This window comes from Xenopus laevis, chromosome 8L, assembly GCF_017654675.1.
Source record: "Xenopus laevis strain J_2021 chromosome 8L, Xenopus_laevis_v10.1, whole genome shotgun sequence".
NCBI lineage: Eukaryota > Metazoa > Chordata > Amphibia > Anura > Pipidae > Xenopus > Xenopus laevis.
Genome location: NC_054385.1, coordinates 101,565,842 through 101,587,542, shown reverse-complemented (window position 1 = coordinate 101,587,542; position 21,701 = coordinate 101,565,842). Strand labels below are relative to the sequence as shown.

General features: G+C 37.4%; 1 protein-coding gene across 1 annotated transcript; it reads right to left on the bottom strand.

Moving 5' to 3' along the window:
- Window positions 1-2,010: 2,010 nt before the first annotated feature.
- On the bottom strand, window positions 2,011-18,580 carry srp54.L (signal recognition particle 54kDa L homeolog). The gene is made up of 16 exons (XM_018231152.2): window positions 18,218-18,580; window positions 13,414-13,517; window positions 13,083-13,174; window positions 12,205-12,289; window positions 11,730-11,834; window positions 11,560-11,626; window positions 10,537-10,594; window positions 10,294-10,444; window positions 9,260-9,408; window positions 6,697-6,797; window positions 6,196-6,282; window positions 5,684-5,757; window positions 4,872-4,980; window positions 4,447-4,617; window positions 3,171-3,266; window positions 2,011-2,534 (listed from the first exon to the last, which is right to left on the bottom strand). The coding sequence occupies exons 2-16, from the start codon at window positions 13,489-13,491 to the stop codon at window positions 2,443-2,445; spliced, it is 1,515 nt and encodes a 504-aa protein (XP_018086641.1). The 5' UTR covers window positions 13,492-13,517; window positions 18,218-18,580; the 3' UTR covers window positions 2,011-2,442.
- Window positions 18,581-21,701: the final 3,121 nt, after the last annotated feature.

Here is a 21,701-nt window from a genome sequence, read left to right as displayed (position 1 = left end):
AGTACATTAGAGGACATTATAGACAAATAGCAGGGGACCTTTTTACCCATAAAGTGGATCACCGTACCAGAGGTCACCCCTTTAGACTAGAAGAAAAGAACTTTCATTTGAAGCAACGTAGGTGGTTCTTTACAGTGAGGTCAGTAAGGTTGTGGAATGCACTGCCGGGTGATGGCTGATTCAAAAGGGGCTTGGATGCTTTCTTGGACAGACACAATATCAAAGGCTATTGTGATACTAAACTCTATAGTTAGTATAGATATGGGTATATATAATTAATGTAAAAGTCTGGAGGGGTGTGTGGATGCTGGGTTTTCATTTGGAGGGGTTGAACTTGATGGACTGTGTCTTTTTTCAACCTGAATTAACTATGTAACACTGTCAGTTTTCCAGGTGCCCCCAGTCACTTGTGTTCTGATAAACTTCAGTCACTCTATACTGCTGTGCTGCAAGTTGGAGTGATATCAAACCCCCCTCCCCAGCAGAAAATTGGGAAGGTAACCAGATAGATTTAAGAACAGAACTCAATTGTAAAAATTCATGTTCCACTGAAACTCCTTCAGTTACATTGAGTAGGAGAAAGCAGTTTCATAGAGCAGCACTGGCTCTTTCTGAAAGCACATGACCAGGCAAAGTGACATGCCTACACACCAATATTACAACTATAAAAATATACACTTGTTAGATTAGGAATTACATTTTACATGGTAGAGTGAATTATTTGCAGTGTAAACAGTGTAATTTAGAAATAACGACACCATAAAAATCTCAACAGAATCACTTTAAGGCTTGAATGTCACCAACTCTTGTAGATGAAGAAGACTGGAAGATCATTTTCCATTAAAGGAGTCTGAACGGGATGTTTGGCTCAAAAGGAGAAACTGTCAGTGTCTGCAACACTTGTAAGCAAACCTAACATGGAACTCTGTTATTGAAATTCTCAAGGCTTGGACAAATCATATTATTCCAGAGGCTAGCCAGAGATACAAGTCAAGGCTGATAAAATGCTTTTAGAGTTTACACTGTTTTAAAATAAATGTTCAGTAAAAACATACTGGAATAAGTTATATGGCACAGCTATTCCACTTTAGGTCTGGGCAAATGCAAGAAAATTGTTCAATGTTTATCAGAAAAACACACAGATTACCAGAAAAAGGTTTTAATATCACTACCGATTAAAATAGAGAAGTCAATATTCATGTTTAATTTGCAAAGAACTTTCATTATGCAGCTTTTTATGTGTAGGTGACAGGTCCACTTTAACAACTTTAAATCAAATGTTCCTATGCAAATTGTTTTGTATGTTGGTATACAAATTTTCTGTGAACGCCAAAACTGGTTGACTTCTAATGTGACAACTTGAGCTAGTGCATAAAGAAATGGCAAGGGAAAACACTGGTTTTACTTCTCAGTTACGGTTACAGGAAAAAAACATTTTTTCCCACATAATTACTTCTTTAAAAACAGTTTGTTACTACTTGGAATGGACCATGTACATTTTACAAAACAAATAGGAGGGTTCCTAGGCCAGTTGCCCATATTTTTTAAATGTGAAATAAATACCTGTAGTGAGTTTTAAAATAAAACCAGCAGGATTTACAATCATTAGATATTAATACACCAGCTTAAAAAAAAAAAATTGAAAAGGCAATATACCTGTCAACATCAGTTCAATATATAGAGCTTGTACTCAACATACTTTTTGTGTATTGTTTTATTAAATAAATATGAGCTTATTTCTTGCATAATATTGTAACCTCACATTTCAACTTTCTTTGGGGTTCTTGTGAGCAACTTTGAGAAGAATAGATTGTCAAATTACCAGTCTACTGTGTGGCCAAATGCAGGAGGGTCTTGTTTAGTGTCTCCAATTAAACACACTATACTCATTACATGGGGAGATAGGTGGCATTAAAAGTAAAACAAAACCAATGGACCATTAGTGATTTTATAACAGAAAAAAAAAACATGAGAAAAATATGGATATTGCAACTGAAAGAATAGTCGGTATATTTTCAACACTATTTATTGTGCTCATGTTGAACAAAAGGTGTATATAGGTGTAATACTGCCCCTTTAACAGGACTGATTTCTTAAATAGATTATTTTGGAAGAAGAAATTAGAAACTTATTTTACAGCAAATTGAATTCTGGCAAAGGATAGGAGAGCTGGAAGTTTATACAAACAGTTTGTCTTTGAACTAAACATTAACTTTTTTTTACAACAGACTTTGTTTAGATAAAAACTAAATTCATTGTCCAATAACTTAAAATAAAGTGTTGCACCCCAGTTCCCTGAAAAGAAGGAATACTTGGGGGGAGTAAAACAGTAGAAGTGGGATTTTGAATGGAAATATGGAATTTATAAGAACACGTTTATTTTTTGTCATCGGTTCTTTGAAGCCATGATGGTAAGAAAGATCCACATCAAAAAGGGCTTCTTTACATGTTGTTGAATCCCATCATCCCCTTCATGTTGCCAGCAGCTCCTTGTTGGAACTGTCTCATCATTGATTGAAGTCCTGCCATGCCACCTAAAGTATTAAACACAAAAAATAAGGGATTCAATTTTCTTTTTTAAATCTGGAGAAAATTAGGCCCACTTATCAGCTGTGACAAAACGCCATTAACCTGCAATTTCACCCTGAATGTACTGTTGTGTCCTAGATCATTATTTCATGCCTATATTGTTCTTGAGGTGGTACAGTATTTTGCACACGTAAACCAGGAAATTGGAAACAATACATGTCCTTGGCAATGAAGAACAACACTTCTAAGAACTTAGTAAATATTTGCCCTCGTGCACAATCTAGACTTAACACCAGAGATAGAAATAAAAAGCACTGAGTAGATGATAAACAGGGTGCGAACTTGGTGTTAGCATCTAACTGGGTCAGGTTCAATTTGGTGCTAGAAATACACAAACCTAAGATATTTTTTAATTATAATAACAGGCTAAAAGTATATTCAGCACTGTTCATTAAGCTCAAGATGATAAAGGATGTACACGGTGACTTTATGGTAAGCCAATTTTCGTCTCTAATATGGCAATTAACAATCCACCTAAATTAGGGACACGGACGAGTGACAGGATTTAATTATCTACTTGTTTTAAAAAGGACCCCAATGTTCTCATCCTTCACTAGAAGACTAATGTACATTGAACTTACCCATGTGCTGCAAAACTCTGGGGTCCATCATTTTGGCCATTTGCTGGTTCAGTTTGGCCATCTGTGATGGGTTTACATTTTTCGACATATCACCACCTAAAAATAAATTAGTAATATTTTAGACCTCAAATACTTAAAAAGTGTTGATAATTGCTAGTAAACAGCTAAAAGGATACTAAATACATGCAGCATATGGTTTACAGACAAAACTAGTGATATTTCTGTGTAAGTTATTTTCCCACCTCATGAGAACATAAGGAGATGTACATAGTGCATGATTACTGATGTCATGTCCAACTACAAAAGCATTAAAACTGCAAGAAACGTTTTACCCTTTCATAGCTCTTGAAAAGACCTTTATGTTAGATTAAAATGTCATTTTTGAAAATGGACAGAGTTTCCTTCTTGTCATGCCAAGTGGGCAGAACTGCATAATAGAAGCATTAATAGTTGGGTATTAATTAAACCATGTTGCTTGAGTAAAAAAAAAAAAAAAAAAAAGAATAGGCAGTAGATGCTGGGGAAGAAACTTCAAGGAGAACTAAAGCTTAGCTAAAGAAGTAGCTAGAAATGTTATCCATTACATTTTGGGTTTCTGTACTAGCCCAAGGCAACCACAGCCCTTTAACAGTAAAAATCTGTGCCTCCAAATATGCCCCAGTAGCTCCTCCATCATCTTTTCTGCGGATTCACTGCACATGCTCTGTGCTGCTGTCACTTACTGAGCTTAGGGACAGACACAATATACAGTACACATAGAATAGAAATGTCACAATATAAGGCTGATTAGTAATTAATACAGATAATTACTACATGGCAGCACAGAAACCAGTGCAACTAGCATCAGCATTTAATAATCAGCCCTGTAGCATCAGTTTATATTACAGGCCAACCTCATTTTCTGCTTGATAATTAGTGACAACCCCTAAGCTTAACTTCTCAACAGCTGCTCAGAGCATGTGAGTGGCGCAGACCCTTTCGAAGATGGTGACCCCCTGTGATAAGTTTTAAGTCCCGGATCATTGCTGCAATTGACAAGCTGAAACTTTAGGCTTGTGCAATAAGCGCAGTATATAAAATATGGCATTTTTATCCATATTCATTTTTACAGTTTAGTTCTCATTTAAAGAGGACTGGTAGCTTCCTATGCTGAGTTATAGTCAGGTGAAGTCTATTATTTTAATAACCTGTGTGTGTTTTACAGCTGCTTATGTAGGAAGACCCCTGGAGTATATTCATTGTACCAAAACTTCAGCACACTGAGTTATTTCATTACCTTTGAAGAGGCCTTTGATTCCTCCCATCTTTTTAACCATTTGAGCAAATTTTGTATATTGTGCCAGCAGCTCTTGTACATCTCTCGTAGAGACTCCGGATCCTCTTGCCACTCTCTGAACCCGCCCGGGCTGCTTGCTAAAAAGTTTGGCACCATCTGTGTTATCTAGTTCTGTAGCAGGAAAAGAAAACCAATTAGAAAGGGAGGAGCATCAATGAATGACATTTTCAGTGGGTAACAAATGTAATCCTTTTAAAACAAGAGTTAAGCAATACAGAAGCTTGATTTAACCCCAAACACAAAATGCTTATGATCCTGGACATACCACCACCCAGAGTCTCTATGATTGCTTTAATACTGCTGGGAAGTGCTCAGAGTGCCAAACCAGTAATGGGGAAAAAGTAACAAATAGCATAAAAGGGTACCTTGATCATTCATGCTGTCCATGATGGTCATTAGCTTCTTCAGTCTAGCCATTGATTCCTGCTCATTGCCTTTACTCATAAAATCTTGTCCAAATCCAGGGATCATTCCCTGTTAAAAATTAATCAAATGTCTGACTAATGCGAACAAAGTGAAGATCTCCAAATCACAAGAGATTAGGGGGCCCACTTACTTTGCTCAAGTAAAGGAATTGAATAAAAAAAAAAACTTTGAATTTCGAATTTTTTTTGGCTACTTCAACCATTCGATAATCGAAGTGCTGTCTCTTTAAAAAAATCTTCGACCCCCTACTTCGCCACCTAAAACCTACCGAGGTGCAATGTTAGCCAATGGGGAAGTTCCCCATAGGCTTCCTAGCAATTTTTTGGTCGAAGAAAAATCGATCGATGGATTAAAATCCTTCGAATCGAACGATTCTAAGGATTTAATCGTTCGATCGAACGATTTTTCGTTCGTTCAATAGAACTATTTGCGGTAAATCCTTTGACTTCGATATTTGAAGTCGATGGATTTACTTTCGGCAGTCGAATATCGAGGGATAATTAACCCTCTATATTCGACCATATGTAAATCTGCCCCTAGGTGTTTGCCCACAAAAAAAAGCAAAAATAATCAGTACGATCACGTAAGACACTGCATAAGTAATACAAAAGGCAGCAGAGTAGCTATTCTAATCTTTTAATCTCACAATACAGACAGACAAAACAACATGCTAGTGTTGTAAAAATAAATATATAACATTATTAAATTTAAATGCAAACTAAAAATTTAGAGCTATTGTTTTGGCACTCACCAAGATCTGGCTAAATGGACCCATTTTCATAATGTTTTGAAACTGCTCATACATGTCTCTCAAAGTGAACTGACCTGTAATCAAAAAAAAAAAAACAGTATTAACTGCCACAGTCATATCAAACTCAATGTAAAATGGCTGCAAAAATGCACATTAACTAGTACTAATAAAATGTGAAACTTGAAGAATTTCACTCATATACTGGAATTTTGTCCTCTAGTGACTTCTGCTAGCATAGCACTAAAATATAGTCCCCTCTCTGCATATGCCTGGTACTATGCATATGTTTTTATAGGAACACTGGTAGATCTGTATATTGGTACTTTATGTACACTGATAGAAAAACTATGTAAGCATGGAAAAGCTCAGGCAAGAACTTAAATCCCTGCGCCATGCTGCTTTGGAATTCTAACCATCCCATACATATTGACACTTGCTATCTGACAAATATTGCTAGTCCTCATTATCCCAACATATACGGGAAACCCCTTTTCCCTCCATTATGAACTCACCATGCTTTAGTTTCTCTATGAGGGCTTCATTGTCATCCAGCTTTAATTCATTCACTTTATCTATCAATCCCTCAATGTCACCCATACCTGGAGAAAGTGGGGAAAAAAATGTTAGTGATGGCAAAAAACGTCTAGCTCTGTACTGTAGCTCATACTGTACTTGTAGCCACATTACTGTGTGTGTACAGGGTTTAATTTCATTATGTCTAGGAAATTACGGTTTAAGGAAGCAGCACTTCTCATCTGTCTCATAGAAAGAGTATGCACTGTGATGTACAGCAGTAGGTGGAAGTTATCATGGTTTCTTACCCCCTTTACTAATCAACATGTGCACCTTGTTTTGAATACAGAAGAATCAGGATCAAGTGAACAACAAAGTGTAACGTGCAAGAGTTTAGAAGATGGGAAAATTTTAAAATATGGACAATCATTCATTAGTTCAAGCAAATGGATACTAAAGCGAGTGTAATCTGCAGACATATGAACAATAATATTTCTTACCAAGAAGTTTGCTGATGAAAGGTTGTGTTTTGAATGGTTCAAAGTCATCAATATGCTCCCCAGTACCAATAAAAATGATAGGACTCTTTGTAGCAGCAACCCTGTAATCATAAATCAAAGATAGTAAGCTGATTCAGTATCTGTACACAAAGCAAAGTAATATTGCTTGGCAATTAGCGGAGCTGTGGAGTCAGAGTTGAGAGCAATTTTGGGTATCTGGAGTTGCCAAAAATGTACCAACTCCTACTCCTGATAACTTTAAATACAAGAACTGAAAATAATCAAATCAGATTTAACAGCTTCTATGAAGAAGGATATGGCAGACGAAATTATTTTTCTAAGGACAATTCTTCAGTAAATTCTGGATTGTATTTAACAGCTATATGCCAGTTCAATTAATATACAAGTTGTTTTAGGGTTTCCAATTGTTTTTGGTTGATGTAGTTCAAATTTGATTTTGGTTTAGAATTAACAAAGGATGTGGTTTATATTTTTGAGCTTCGGCAGTGATAAAATGCCTTGTATGTGGTCTACTTAATTTCTTCCTATCAACATGGAAAATACGTTAGGAACAGTAACACCAAAAAAAAAAACAATGAAAAGCGGTTTAACATATTTACATATAATATACTGTTAGCATGCACTTGTAAAAGCTGTGTGTGTGTTGTCTCAAAAATAATACTATCGTTTATATAAACAAGTTGCTGTATAGCCAGGGGGCAGCCATTTTAGCTGGGTGAAAAAAAAAAAAAAAAAAAAAAAAAAAAGGAGAAAATGCACAGGTTGCATAGCACATAACCGATGAGCTCTGTCCAATACAATGGTGTTTTATAGGGATGCACCAAATCCTTCGTGAAAGATTCGGCCGAATACCGAACCCTAATTTGCATAGGCAAATTAGGGTGGGAAGGAAAAAAAAAAAAAAACTTAAACTTCCTTATTTTGTGACAAAAAGGCATGCGACTTCCCTCCCCGCCCCTAATTTGCATATGCAAATTAGGATTCAGGTCAGCCAGGCAGAAGGATTTGGCCGAATCCAAATCCTGCTGAAAAAGGCCGAATCCCAAACCGAATCCTGTGTTTTATCAGTTATCTGCTATGTAACCTGTGCCTTTTGTCCTTTTTTCCAGCTTGAGTGGCTGACCCCCTGGCTACACAGCAGCTTGTTTATATAAACGATAGTCTTTCTGAAGCAAACACACAACTTTTAGCAGAGCAACAATACATTATATTTTAAAGAGATACCGACACCAGAAATTAAACCTTTTTTTACATCTATCACAATATTGTCTTTGCATGCTACCCATAATTTTGCCATAAAAGTATTTTTTACAGATGCTTTTAAGTTACCCATCCGATCCCCCATGTTCCTATCTGAGGGTGCTGCCATATTTGAGCTTCAGCAGCCTATTAGCATTAGAAACTCTGACATGTTGAGAAGGGACAGTCAGGTTGGCAAAACAGTCAAGTTTAGGAACTTCAAGTAACAATTACTTACAAAAGCAGCCCTATCAGTGAAAAACCATCAACATGAGCTATAGGTAACTTTTAATTTACATTAATATTTTGAATAAAATTCAAATCAGTTTCCCTTTAAAGGACAAGGAAAATTAAACTAAAAGAATGTGCTAGAAATATTGTACATTATGTTTTGTGTTTCTGTACCAGCCCAAGGCAACCACAGCCCTTTAGCAGTAAAGATCTGTGTCTCCAAAGATGCCCCACATCTTTTCTGCTGATTCACTACACATACTCTGTGCTGCTGTCAATTACTGGGCTTAAGGACAGACTCAAAATATACAGTACACATACAATATAAATGTCACAGTATAAGGCTGATTAGTAATTAATATGGATAATTACTACGTCAGCACAGAAACCAGTGCAACTAGCATCAGAATTCAGCCCTGTAGAATCCGCTTATATTACAGACAAACCTCATTTTCTGCTATAATTTATTACGACCCCTAAACTCAGCTGCTCAGAGCCCACTGAGCATGTGAGTGTAGCAGACACTTTCCAAGATGTTGACCCCCCTGAGACAAGTTTGAAGTCCTGGATCATTGCTGCTATTGACAAGCTGAAACTGTTGGGTGGTGTAATAAGTTCAGTATATAAAACATGGCATTTTAAGCCATATTCATTTTTAGGATTTAGTTCTTTGATACACTTTAATTTTTTGGTCAGAGGTACCATAAACTGAGGAGTCAGAAGTGGAAGGATTTATGTACAGCAATGACAATCCGTACACCCACTACAATATTGATGCTTTATAGAACTCAGGATATCATACACGAAGGACAGCACACACCATCTCAACAACGGAAAAGTGCATTGAAATGACTGCAGATACAAAACTACACTTTTGGCAGCAATAACCCTTTTATAAGTAATCTTTTTATTGTACCCTTCGTACAGCTGTGGTATATAGGCAGTCAAATAATCACAACTATTGTTACAGCAATAGGGTCATGTAAAGGGGTATGGGCATATTCTTAGTTCAAAGATAAGATACATTAATTGAATTATAAGACTTGAGTGACCATGTACTCATAGTACTTACGCACTAAGCGCTCCTCCACCCTTTGCATGCCCATCAAGCTTGGTTACGATGACCGATGCGACATCCACCTTATCTTTGAAGGCTTTGGCCTGTGCTTCACAAGCTTGTCCAATAGAAGCATCCATAACGTAGACTATATTATCTGGTTGCTGTTAAAAAAAAAAAAATTAACCAGGGAAATTAACAATAATCAAGGAAGCTTATTGTAAAACATGTATAGCTTTAATGGTGCAGTCATATACATTTGTCTTTCAAGCAGGTTGTACAGCTTCTGGTTTTGGTGGGTGAAGATATGTTACTCTGTACATGTTATTCTGTATTCCAGAGGTTTTGCTCTTGCTTGGTAAACCTTTTACATTTACAGAATTTAGTGATTTATTGATCTCCTGCATTTTCTTAATTATGTTCCTTTTAAGTTTATTTTATGAGACACATAGGGGGTTATTTATTAAAATTTGGATGCCAAAAAAAATTTTTTTTTTAACTAGAAAATCTGAATTTTTAGTGAAAAAACAAAAAAAAAAAGTATGGAAAAGTGTCCAAATCCGAAAATCTGGAACCTCAGACCTGGCAAGGTTGTATACAAGTCAATGGGAGAAGTCCCAATTCTATTTAGTAGTTTCTGTGGTCTATCCTACAATTTCAGGCAAAAATCCGAAAAATTCTGATTTTTCGGAGGGAGAAAAAAAAAAAATCTAACAATTCGGATTTTCACTAGATTTTTTTTTTGTGTTTGTACCCGATCCAATAAAATTGTGATTTTTTTTTTAATAATAAATAAGGTCCAATTGTGTATTCTAGTTTGGTTGGACTTTTTTTTTTAATTAAAAGAATCAAGATAAATTTGGACTTTGATAAATAAGGCACTTACAGTAACTGAAAAAAGTGAGAATGTTTCACCCATGTTGTAGGTCCTTATACGGCCTACACGGCATGCATGTTCAATCTTATGCACCCCATGCTGTTATAGATGGCTGTTAAGGATCTTCAATCAAAATTTATTACAAACAGGGAAATTGCTTGATATTCCTTACTACTGCATTAGAAACTTGCAACATTTCTTCAAACAAAGAATCTTCTTGTTTGTGACGACCACTTGTGTCCACAATGACGATCTCAAAGTTTTCATTTTTAAATTTCTCCACCCCTTCATATGCAATGTTCACTGGATCCATTTCTGTGTAACTGAGTTAAAAACAGCGATGAAAGTAGTATGAGTAATTGGATAAGGCAGACACAGTAAAAAGATTCTAAAATATTTAAAGTAATAAACTTACCTGCCATAAAAAGGTATTCTGGCTTTTGTGGCATTCTGTTTTAATTGATCGAAAGCTCCTACAAAAGTGAAGTTACATGAATTTATACAGAGCAAGAGACGCAACAGCAAAAGCTTCTGGGTGGTAACCAGATTATATTTTTGGCATGGATCAAGTAGACTGCATTTGTTCCATGGCACTCCATCCTGCGAACTATACAAGTGCCTTTATGGTGTAAATTGCGAGTTTTGCCTCCAGGAGAATCTGTGCCTTGCACACCATAAAAGCATAGCGATGTGGATTCTCAGAATCCATCACTTCAATGTGTAACAAGGTTTTGAATGAATCAATGAAACAAAAAAAAAAAAAAACAACAAATTCATAATTATAAACTAATTTTAGTAAACTTACTAAATTATATTTAGGTGTTGCCATACAGTATGTGGCTTTTAAGCAATAAACATGTTGAAAGAAAAGCCAAGTTTGTGTGCTGTATTTATTTTTGCAAAAGAGAGCTCTAATGCAGGGATACCCAACCTTTTGAACTTGTGAGCAAAATCGAGAAGCTAAAGGAGTTGGGGAGCAACGCTAGCATGAAAAATGTTCTTGGGGTGCCAACTAAGTGCTGTGATTGGCCATTTGGTAGCCCCTATGTGGACTGTCAACCTAGATTGAGGCTCTGTTTGGCAGCGCACCTGGTTTTTATGCAACCAACACTTGCCTCCAAGCCTGGAATTCAAAAATAAACACCTGCTTTGAGGCCACTGGGAGCAACATCCAAGGGGTTGGAGAGCAACATGTTGCTCATGAGCTACTGGTTGGGGATCACTGCTCTAATGTAACCGTGGCCGACTGAGGTTAAATGAACAAAAACCTGGTGACATACTTGCTGGGTTTTCTAAAACAAATACAGTCTCATGAACAAAAGCCACATGCACTCTGTTGTCTAAATCTATAACCGGTCAGTAGCAATTATCAATTTCACCAATTGATACTAAAAACCGGGTAAATATTTGGCAATTAGTTGAAGCCTAAAAAACTTACCAGCTCTGAAAGTATCAGCACATATCAAACAGGTTTTCCAGCCTTTCCTTTGATAATAATATGCCAACTGTAAAGTAAGAAAAGAATTTTACATGTATATTCACAGTATGACAGAGATAAGTAACCATTTCAGGTTAGGTAATAGAAGTCATTTGTTATAATTCACCCACCTTTGTGCACGTTGTGGTTTTTCCACTTCCTTGCAAACCCACAAACATTATCACATTTGGTTTTCCTTTAGTGGGTGTCCATGCTTTAACCCCTGGATCCACCAGCTGTGAAAATAGGCCACCATTTGTTAAAATGCAAAGCTTTTATCTAGCAAAATTGTAGCAAAAAGGCAAGGAAAGAAGAAAAAAAAACATTTTTACACTTTAGTCGCGTGTGTTCTTCTGTCTGTTGCAGTTTTAGAACTGCTTTAGCTCTTCTAACAACATTTTCCTTTCCAAGAACTTTATCAATGAAGTCAATGATTTATCAATGATCTTGCCATTACAGCTTTGGATCAACAACTGAAAGGAAGCAAAGCTCAGAAGATGCCCTAAATAAGCTTGGATTGCATTTTCATTAGAGATCTTGGATGGTTCTTATAACTCAGGCAAAGGTACTCAAAGATTTCAGCTGGGATACAAGTTTGGAAACTACCTTGACAAGCTCTTTGAAGACAGCATGCTGGATCATTTTCCTCTTATTTAAGCCAGATGCCATTTCCTCGAGATCAATAGCAGACCTAAGGGGAAGAAATTAATTCTTACATGATTATCTGATCACTCCTGGTTTCTTTGAGCACACCATTTCAAAAACATGGCAGAAAGTCTCCCCCAGTCAACCCCTCCACCCACTTGTACTGTAGATGCCTGGAAGCTAAAACCAATTGAAATGGATACAAATTCCCTTTTGAGCTACCATGTTAAGTTTATGCAGAAATATGGATACAAAATGAGCATTATCTCCTTGATCTGACATTATATTAGTGATGCCAACAGCATACTGCCAAATATTTACATTTTTGCTATGCAAGAGGAATGCAATGGACAATGATAACAACCCCAAGTGTCACAAAACATCAAGTCTTTATTGAAAGCAATATAGAAGTGTGTATAGATAATACAATTGTATGTGAAGGAGGGATGCACCGAATCCACTTTTTTGGATTTGGTCAAACCCTTTGCGAAAGATTCTGCCGAATACCGAATCTGAACCCTAATTTGAATATGCAAATTAGGGGCGGGAAGGGGAAATATTTTTTAGTTCCTGTTTTGTGACAAAAAGTCACGTGATTTCCCTCCCCACCCCTAATTTACATACACAAATTAGGCTTTGGTTCGGCCAGGCAGAAGGATTCGGCCGAATCGGAATCCTGCTGAAAAAGGCCGAATCCCGAACCGAATCCTGGATTCGGTGCATCCCTAATGTGAAGGACCTAAAAGAAAACATGCTGCCCAAATTGGGTCTAAAGTCAAGACTTGCCATAGAAAAGAAAAATAGAAGAGAAAACAAATACTAATTTCAATGATACTCACTTGACATTTTCCCTCAGCTGTTTTACGAGCTTTATGTTTACATCAGCTTCCAGTAAAGCCGTGCATACTTCTTTGAGCATAGCATTGAGCACCTAAAGAAAAGAAAAAAAACCGACATTACAGACATTAGTTTTTTTCTTCCCACAACCAGTGTTCCTTAACATGTGTTCAGTCTAACTGAGCTAGTGCCCATGAAGGTATCTGTGGCCTTGTATGCAAATACAGTTATGACTGAACAGTTATGTTTTACCAGATGCAGTTTGTGCTGAAACATATTCAGCAATTTCATTTTGGGCAGCTTAAAAAACCAATACAACAAAAAAAAACTCACCTCTTCATTGATGATCGTTGCATTGCTCAGCGAGCGCAGTGCTGAAGTAATCTTTCGTCCAAGGTCTGCCAGCACCATCTTGTCTTCTGTTTGTTACGCAGCACCTGTATGAAAACACAACATGCTTATCAAAACAAATGGAAAGTTTAACATTGACAACATTTTGGGAACTTGCCAGCAAAAAAAAATATTGCAAGTAAATCATATATCTAACACTTATCTCATTCACTTAATGTTTTTTTTCAGACAGAATTACTTTCCATTTTTTACCATTTTTCCAAAATCTAAGTTTTGGATCCTGTCATCGGAAAACATGTTTTTTTCAAAACGCATCAGTTAATAGTGCTACTCCAGGAGAATTCTGCACTGAAATCCATTTCTCAAAAGAGCAAACAGATTTTTTTTATATTCAATTTTGAAATCTGCCATGGGGCTAGACATATGGTCAATTTCCCAGCTGCCCCTAGGGCCCAACGATCGTATCCTAGCGAACGGGAACGGGCGGTCGGATCACAGGACCGCATCAACGAACAGATGCAGCCGCAATCTGACAAGATTTTTAGAATCCGATCGAGATCTGGCCGACTTTCGGCCAGATTTTGATCGGGGAAGCCTGTCGGGACCCCATACACGGGCCAATAAGCTGCCGACTCGGTCTGTTGGCAGCTTTTATCAGCCTGTGTATGGCCACCTTTAGTCAAATCACATAGGGTTACACTGGGTGCCCTGCATGGACACGGCCTCAAAGCTCAAAAGACACAAGCCTTTTGGATCACCTGTAGTGGGACTGATCATTCCCCATTCAAAGGAATGCATAGTGTAAGTAGACATCAGGTACTGAAAGATGCTAGCACATTTCTAAGATAATCTCTGCAGTATACTTCATACTGCAACTATTGGATCTATTACTGATGTTGATCGTTTTTCGCTGATAGTTCTACTTTTGTAAGTAATTGTTACTTGAAGTTCCTAAACCTGACGGTTTTGCCAACCTGACTGTCTTAACCTGTCATTTAGCGTTATTACGGTAATGTCAACGGACTCATGCTGCACAAATATGGCAGCCCAATCATACAGGAACAGGGTAGTAAGAAAGGTAATGTAAAAGCATACTTTTTATTGCAAAATTATAAATAGCATTCAAAGATAATGTTATGATAGATAAAAAAAAAATACATTTTTGATGTCACTCTCTCTTTAACGTCCCTGTCTCTGGTGTTTCAATCTGTCTGCTCAGTAATTCAGGTGCAGATTTTAAATGGTTATAATTTTGCAACATTTAGTTTGATACATTTTTCAGCAGCATCCTTGGAATATTAGCAACTATCGTTTCAATTCTAAAAGTTGCCTTTAATGAAACTTAGGGATTCTGCTCGGCAGAGACGAACATGAAATTTATCAACTAAATGCATCAATTTAGAACAGTTTACAGGGTCATCACCCCCCCCCCTTCCCCAAGATGCTTTAGAAGGTAAAAACCGACACTTTACACATCAATATTAGAAAAACAGTCACAGATAGAAAATAGTAGAAAGTAATTGCAAAAAGTTTTTATTTCTGGTAAACTATCTGAAAACTGTACTTTATGACTACCATAAAGTACAAGAAGTTTTATCATTACAGAGAAAAAAAATGAAAAGACCTAGGAGTCCCAATCTGACTCTCCTTGTCACTAAAGCTGGCCAAAGACGCAAAGATACTGTCATACGAAAGGAAAGTTGTTACAATTTTCGGACTGTGTGTGGAGTATCCTGACGTTTTTAGTACCATGTTAAAAGACACGTTAAAAGATTTATATCGGCTACCGATAATATCTCTGCGTGTATTGCCTGATTATATCAATGGGAGATTGTCAATACTATTTGACAGACATAACTTTTGTACAATTGCTGCCTGTCAATAAATGGCCAGAACATCGTCTTTTTCCTACTTATTTTAATCTGAATTGTTAAAGGACAAAGAAAGCTAAAGCATAAGTAATACTCTATGGCAATTATTACCTGCATAATGTGTTTTGTGTTTGCAGCTATCCCCACGGGTATAAATGACTATACAAATAATGACAAACAGTCTGTAAGTGGTTAGAAAATACTAAGCAGCAGTTTCAAATAATAATCAAACTATGACATAACTAATTCTCAAACATTTCTAGCTTTGACAACTTTTCCACAGGAAAAGTCAGCAAGAGAAACAACAAAATACTGTGTGTAACATAGGCCTTAAACCACATAATATACCTCGGCAGGACAATGTCCAACTAAACCCTACTTTATAAAGTGAATAAAGTACCCCCTATTGTAAAATATAAGGATATACAGTAAGTTACCAAGGAGTTCCATGACCATAAAAAAGCACGAGGGCAGAGTACTTTTCTACAGGTCATGGAACTCCGAGGTGACTTTGAATATCCTCATATTTTGCAACTTTAAAGGAGAAGGAAAGCTACAGAGGCATTTTATTGCCAATAGATTAGCTGCAATAGTGCAAGCTAGAATGCTATATTTATTCTGTAGAATATTTTACCATACCTGAGTAAAAAGCTCTAGAAACTCTCTGTTTGTTTAGAATAGGAGCTGCAGTATTAATGTGGTGTGACATCACTTCCTGCCTGAGTCTCTCCCTGCTCTGGGCTCAGATTACAGTAGAGAAGGGAGGGGTGGGGGGAGAGGAGCAAACTGAGCATGCTCTTGCCCAAGGCAATGAGGTTTAAGATGAAGGCAGTAAGTCTGATACAGAAGCCCATGTGTACACAATAGAAGGAAAGAAATGCTGTGTTTCTTTTCACAGTGGGCTCAGAGCAACATTACTTTGGGGGTTTACTGGTATATTTAGATGGACCTTTCTGATAAGGCTTACTTAGTTTTAACCTTTCCTTCTCCTTTAATATAATACACATGTTTCAGTGATTTATGTGACAGAAACTGCATCACTAAGCCACGATCATAACCAATGACATCACTAAGCATCATTAATAAGGGTATTATTTACAGGATATTCATTATTGTGTATTATATATAAATAATACATTTCAGCCATTGTGTTCACCCCAGGGGGGAATATCCAGTTTATTCAATGGTCCCTAAGTCTTCGGCACATATATTTTCTTCAAGAGCATTTATTTGTAAACATGTACATGTGAATTCAGTATGTATTAAAGCAGGAGTGCCCATACTTTGCTAATGCATACTTTTAGTGATGTTGTCCCATTATGATCTACATCCATAAAAGCAGTTAGCAAAATATTGCCGAAATATTATGTTTAAATATTATATTGATTTATAAGAGAATTGTTAATGCTTTATTTAACAAACAACTATTTTGTATGTAACCTTAACATAATAAATATCTGTATGAAAAGCATGATATAGGAGGCTGATTTAGACAAGCTGTCTTGAGATCTACTCATCACCAGCTAAGGTTCTACTGGTAGACCCCAATCTACCTTTTGTGCATCCCTTGTGTATTATAGCCTTATAATACACAAAAGCCATGAATATCCTGTAAATGATATCCTTATAAACGGTGAGTAGTGATGTCAACAGTTATAAACGGTGAGTAGTGATGTCATTTCTGTCACATGAATCACTAAAATTTGTGTATTATAATAAATAAAGTACCCCCAGTTGTAAAATATGAGGATATTAGAAGTTACCTCGGAGTTCCATGACCTGTATAAAAACACTCGGCCTTCGGCCTCGTGTTTTTATATGGTCATGAAACTCCTCGGTAACTAATAATATCCTTATATTTTACAAGAGGGGGTACTTTATTCACTATATAACACACAAAAGCTATGAACATCTTGTAAATTATATCCTTATAAACAGTGAGTTCTGATGTCATCAGTTATAAACGGCGAGTTCTGATGTCATTTCTGTGACTCACTGAGATTTGTGTATTATAATATATAAAGTACCCCCAGTTGCAAAATATGAGGATATACTTAGGCCTCGTGTTTTTTATATGGTCATGAAACTCCTCGGTAACTTATACTATCTTTATAATTTACAAGAGGGGGTACTTTATTCACTATATAATTTATAGGATATTCATGGCTCGTGTATCGTTATTATGTGATTGTTAGCCCCCGCCTTGAGGTTGCTTTCGTGTTGCCGCCTCTTTCCTGCCCCCATACTCACATTAACAGGAGCTTCTACACAATAAGAGACAAATTTCTGGTTTGATTATTGGAAATTCAACCCAGAGTGGCTTTTTGCTGCCCCTGGTAACTGGTGCGGAGGAGTTTCTCAACTCGCCTCATTGGCGCGGCTTCCCTGATCTTTGCAGGCCAGTTTTTGGGTTTTCCAACGGTAGCAAACACTGGACGATAGAAATGAAAAAACAAAAACCTTCTACCCCTGTTTAGATTTCCTTTTAGTAATATTTTAAATAGCCCATTTAACAAAAAGTTACATTTCAAAAGCCCTCTGGCGAGTGTAGTCTGTATATGTTGTGTTATTAACTACAATCCTTTGGTTGCCCTTTAATACAGGGTTACTTGGCAACAAATCGCATGCATCTATGCACATAAGGCACTTCGAGATATTTATCCCTGAATATACAGACTGGGAAACAACTGAATTAGTCTTGCCTATTAGCTTACAATATCCTGAAATTCGGTCAGCTAGTGCACTTGAATACTGGACTGTCTATATTAAAGACAGAGGCATTATTTTATGTTCTCCTACCCCCCAAAAAAGGCTACTTCTGAGGCAGCTGTTACTGTGATACCGACGCCCCACCATACGGCAGTCCATACAGTGACTAGAAGGATTTGGGAGCAACACGTAACATGGCAGCTTACCTGACGTGAAATTAGCCCCCCAATAAGGGGTCCCTCGGCCTTCCCACTATCTCCTGTTATATCCCCGACGGGACCGGTCGGTGCTCAGGGAACACAATTGCCATACAACGTAGTTCCTAAAGCCAAGACACCGACAGGAATCCACAGCACGGCAACTTCCGTTCTATATGAAACGTCACCATTCAAAGTTCCCCTTTGACTCCTCAGCCGATATCCGCTTCCGGCATACCACCCAATAGTAACGCTTTACCTGGGCAGTCCCGATTTTCTTAACACAGCCCGTAGTCTGGGTCGATGTTTAAAAATCCCCAAATCGCGCTTAACGTTTGGCTTTTTGATTCCTGCCGGAGAACTAATTGGAACCTCGTTTCGCGAGGGCGTGACGTCACGCCACGCGTATATAAACACAGTTACGCAGCACGTTACGTAGCTAGTTTAGGGGGACTTGAGCTAGGTTGTTTATTGGTGATATGGCACGTAGTCTATACTTTGTACGAAAAGCGCCGTACAGTATTTTTGGTGCCTGTTGCATCAAGAGCCTCAGAAGTCTTTAATATTTTTAAGGCTCACAGCTTTTACTTGTGCCAAGGTAGAAAGAGAAAAAAAGATGCCTAAAGGAGTTGTTCACTTTTAAATTAAAGGGGAACTATCGCAAAAATGAACATTTAATATAAGCTTCAGCATACTGAAGAAACTTTGTAAATGCGATCAATTAAAATTTATGTGCCGTTTATGAAATAGTCAAGTTTATCTTCACTTAGTGCTGGGCCAGGTCGGATGGGCACCCAAGGCAACCCAGCCGACTATGTCGCCTCCTCCTCAATCCCCGCGGGAACAAGCGCATGGGCGAACTAGCGTATACGCTAGAGATGTGTACACGCTCGTGCGTATGGGTGCATGCGCAGGGGAACACGTGCATGCACAGAGGAGCGTGTGGGCAGAAAATCAGACGCCAGCATACCAGAATTCCTGCCGCTGGTGGGGGAACTAGGGGAAAGTTGAAGAAGTGGTACCATGCCTGGTGCCCCTCCAACTTGCCACCCTAGTAGGGTTGCCACCTTTTCTGGAAAAAAATACCGGCCTTCCTATATATTAATCTTTTTTCCCTATTAATAACACTGGGATCAGCCATCATTTTTACCGGCCAGGCCGGTAAAATACAGGCCAGGTGGCAACCCTACACCCTAGGCACGTGCCTCTTCTGCCTGCCCCTAGTTCCGGCCCTGTCTTCACTATTGCTCTCTAGAAGAAGATGTATTAGAGCTCACTCTATTAAAATCACCAGAAATCCTGTCTCTCTACATGCAGAATTTGTGCAAAAGGCAGCTATTTTGTTAGGTTTTATTTGTACTGGAATCAGTTATTTGAGTGAGCTCTAATACATCTGCTAGGAAAGGGAGCTCCCTATAAGATATATTGGATCATTCACCTGACACTCAACTGCTGCATGAAGACAGAATAAGGAAAAACAGATGCTGAGAGAGGAATAGTGTATATAAACTTGATTATTTCAGAAACAATACAGAATTTTTAATTGATTGTATTTAGAAAGCTTCTTACTTCGGTATGAGGAAGCTTATATTACATTTTTGTGATAGTTCCCCTTTAAATGAGGTAGTGAGTTGAATTTTGAACAAATTGCAATTGGTTTGTCAGTTATTTTGCTTATTATTTAGTGGCTCTTCCAGTTTGCAATTTCAACATTCTGGTTGCTAGGGTCTGAATTACCCTAGTAACCAAGCGTTGATTTGGAAAAGAGACTGGAATATGAATAGGAGAGGGCCTGAACAGAAAGTTGAGCAATAAAAAGTAGCAATAATATATTTGTAGCCTTAGAGAGTATGTGTTTTTTAGACGGGGTCAGTGACCTGCTGTCTGAAAGCTGGAAAGAATCTGAAGAAGGCAAATAATTCAAAAATAATAATAATAAATAGACCTGGAGAGCTGCTGAATAAAAAGCTTAATTAAAAAAAGTTATACAACTCAGAAACCACAAATAATAAAAAATGAAAACCCGTTGCAAATTGTCTCAGAATATCAATCTCTACATCATACTAAAAGTTAACTCAAAGGTGAACAAACCCCTTTAATTAAAAGGTATTACCTCTCATTTTAGGTGATAAAACGTGTTATTTCATACCGAACTTTTGTGAATAGACCCCTTAGAATACTAAGTCTCCTCCACAAAATGTGGCCCAATTGTAGCATGTTAATTTTAAAGGAGAACTAAACCCTAAAAATGAATGTGGCTAAAAATGCCATGTTTTATATACTGAACTTATTGCACCAGACTAAAGTTTCAGCTTGTCAATAGCAGCAATGATCCAGGACTTCAAATTTGTCACAGGGGTCACCATCTTGGAAAGTGTCTGTGGCTCTCACATGCTCAGTGGGCTCTGAGCAGATGTTAAAGGAGAACTAAAGCTTAACTAAAGAAGTAGCTAGAAATTTTGTACTTTATGTTTTGTTCTTCTGTACCAGCCCAAGGCAACCACAGCCATTAGCAGTAAAGATCTGCTCTAAATATGCCCCAGTAGCTCCCCATCTTCTGCTGATTCACTGTACATGCTCTGTGCTGCTGTCACTTTTTGAGCTTTGAAACCCACTCACAATATACAGTACACAAAGAATAGAAGTGTCACAATATAAGGCTGATTAGTAATTCTCCAGTTAACTAGTTCAGGTGCTAAGGTAATTAATTAATTAAAACTCAACTTTTATTAATCTCATTTAAAAGAACACGCTACACAAACACATCATTGGGGATCACCCACAATGAAGCTGGACAATGTCCATAAAAATACACATAACTTAAAACATCAGTGCACTAATATCCCACTTGTCCATCCTATGTGGTTTTAAGTTATGTGTATTTTTATGGACATTGTCCAGCTTCATTGTGGGTGATCCCCAATGATGTGTTTGTGTAGCGTGTTCTTTTAAATGAGATTAATAAAAGTTGAGTTTTAATTAATTAATTACCTTAGCACCTGAACTAGTTAACTGGAGGAATACAGGAGGGACACGGCAGTCATTGTGTGTTCCACCATGCTTTTCCTCAATAGATATATATGATAGTTACAATTGTTTCAATTTAACTTGCGGGTGCATTGTTACTTTGTTTTACTTTCTGTTACTCCGATAGTTAGTGGCTGATTAGTAATTAATACAGACAATTACTACATGGCAGCACAGAAACCAGTGCAATTAGCATCAGAATTTAATAATCAGCCCTGTAGCTTTAGCTTATATTACAAACAAACCTCATTTTCTGCTTGATAATTTGTGATGACCCCTATGCTTAGCTTCTTTTTTTTTTAACAATTCAAGTTTATTAAGTATATCAGAATAACATCAGTATGACACAGGTAGGTATCGCAAAGTCATATTGCAACGGTACACTCGATGATAGCATGTATAACATACAGGTTATAAGCCTCAGCTAAACTAACACCTTGCTGTATCTACTTTGTGTATTGGGTAA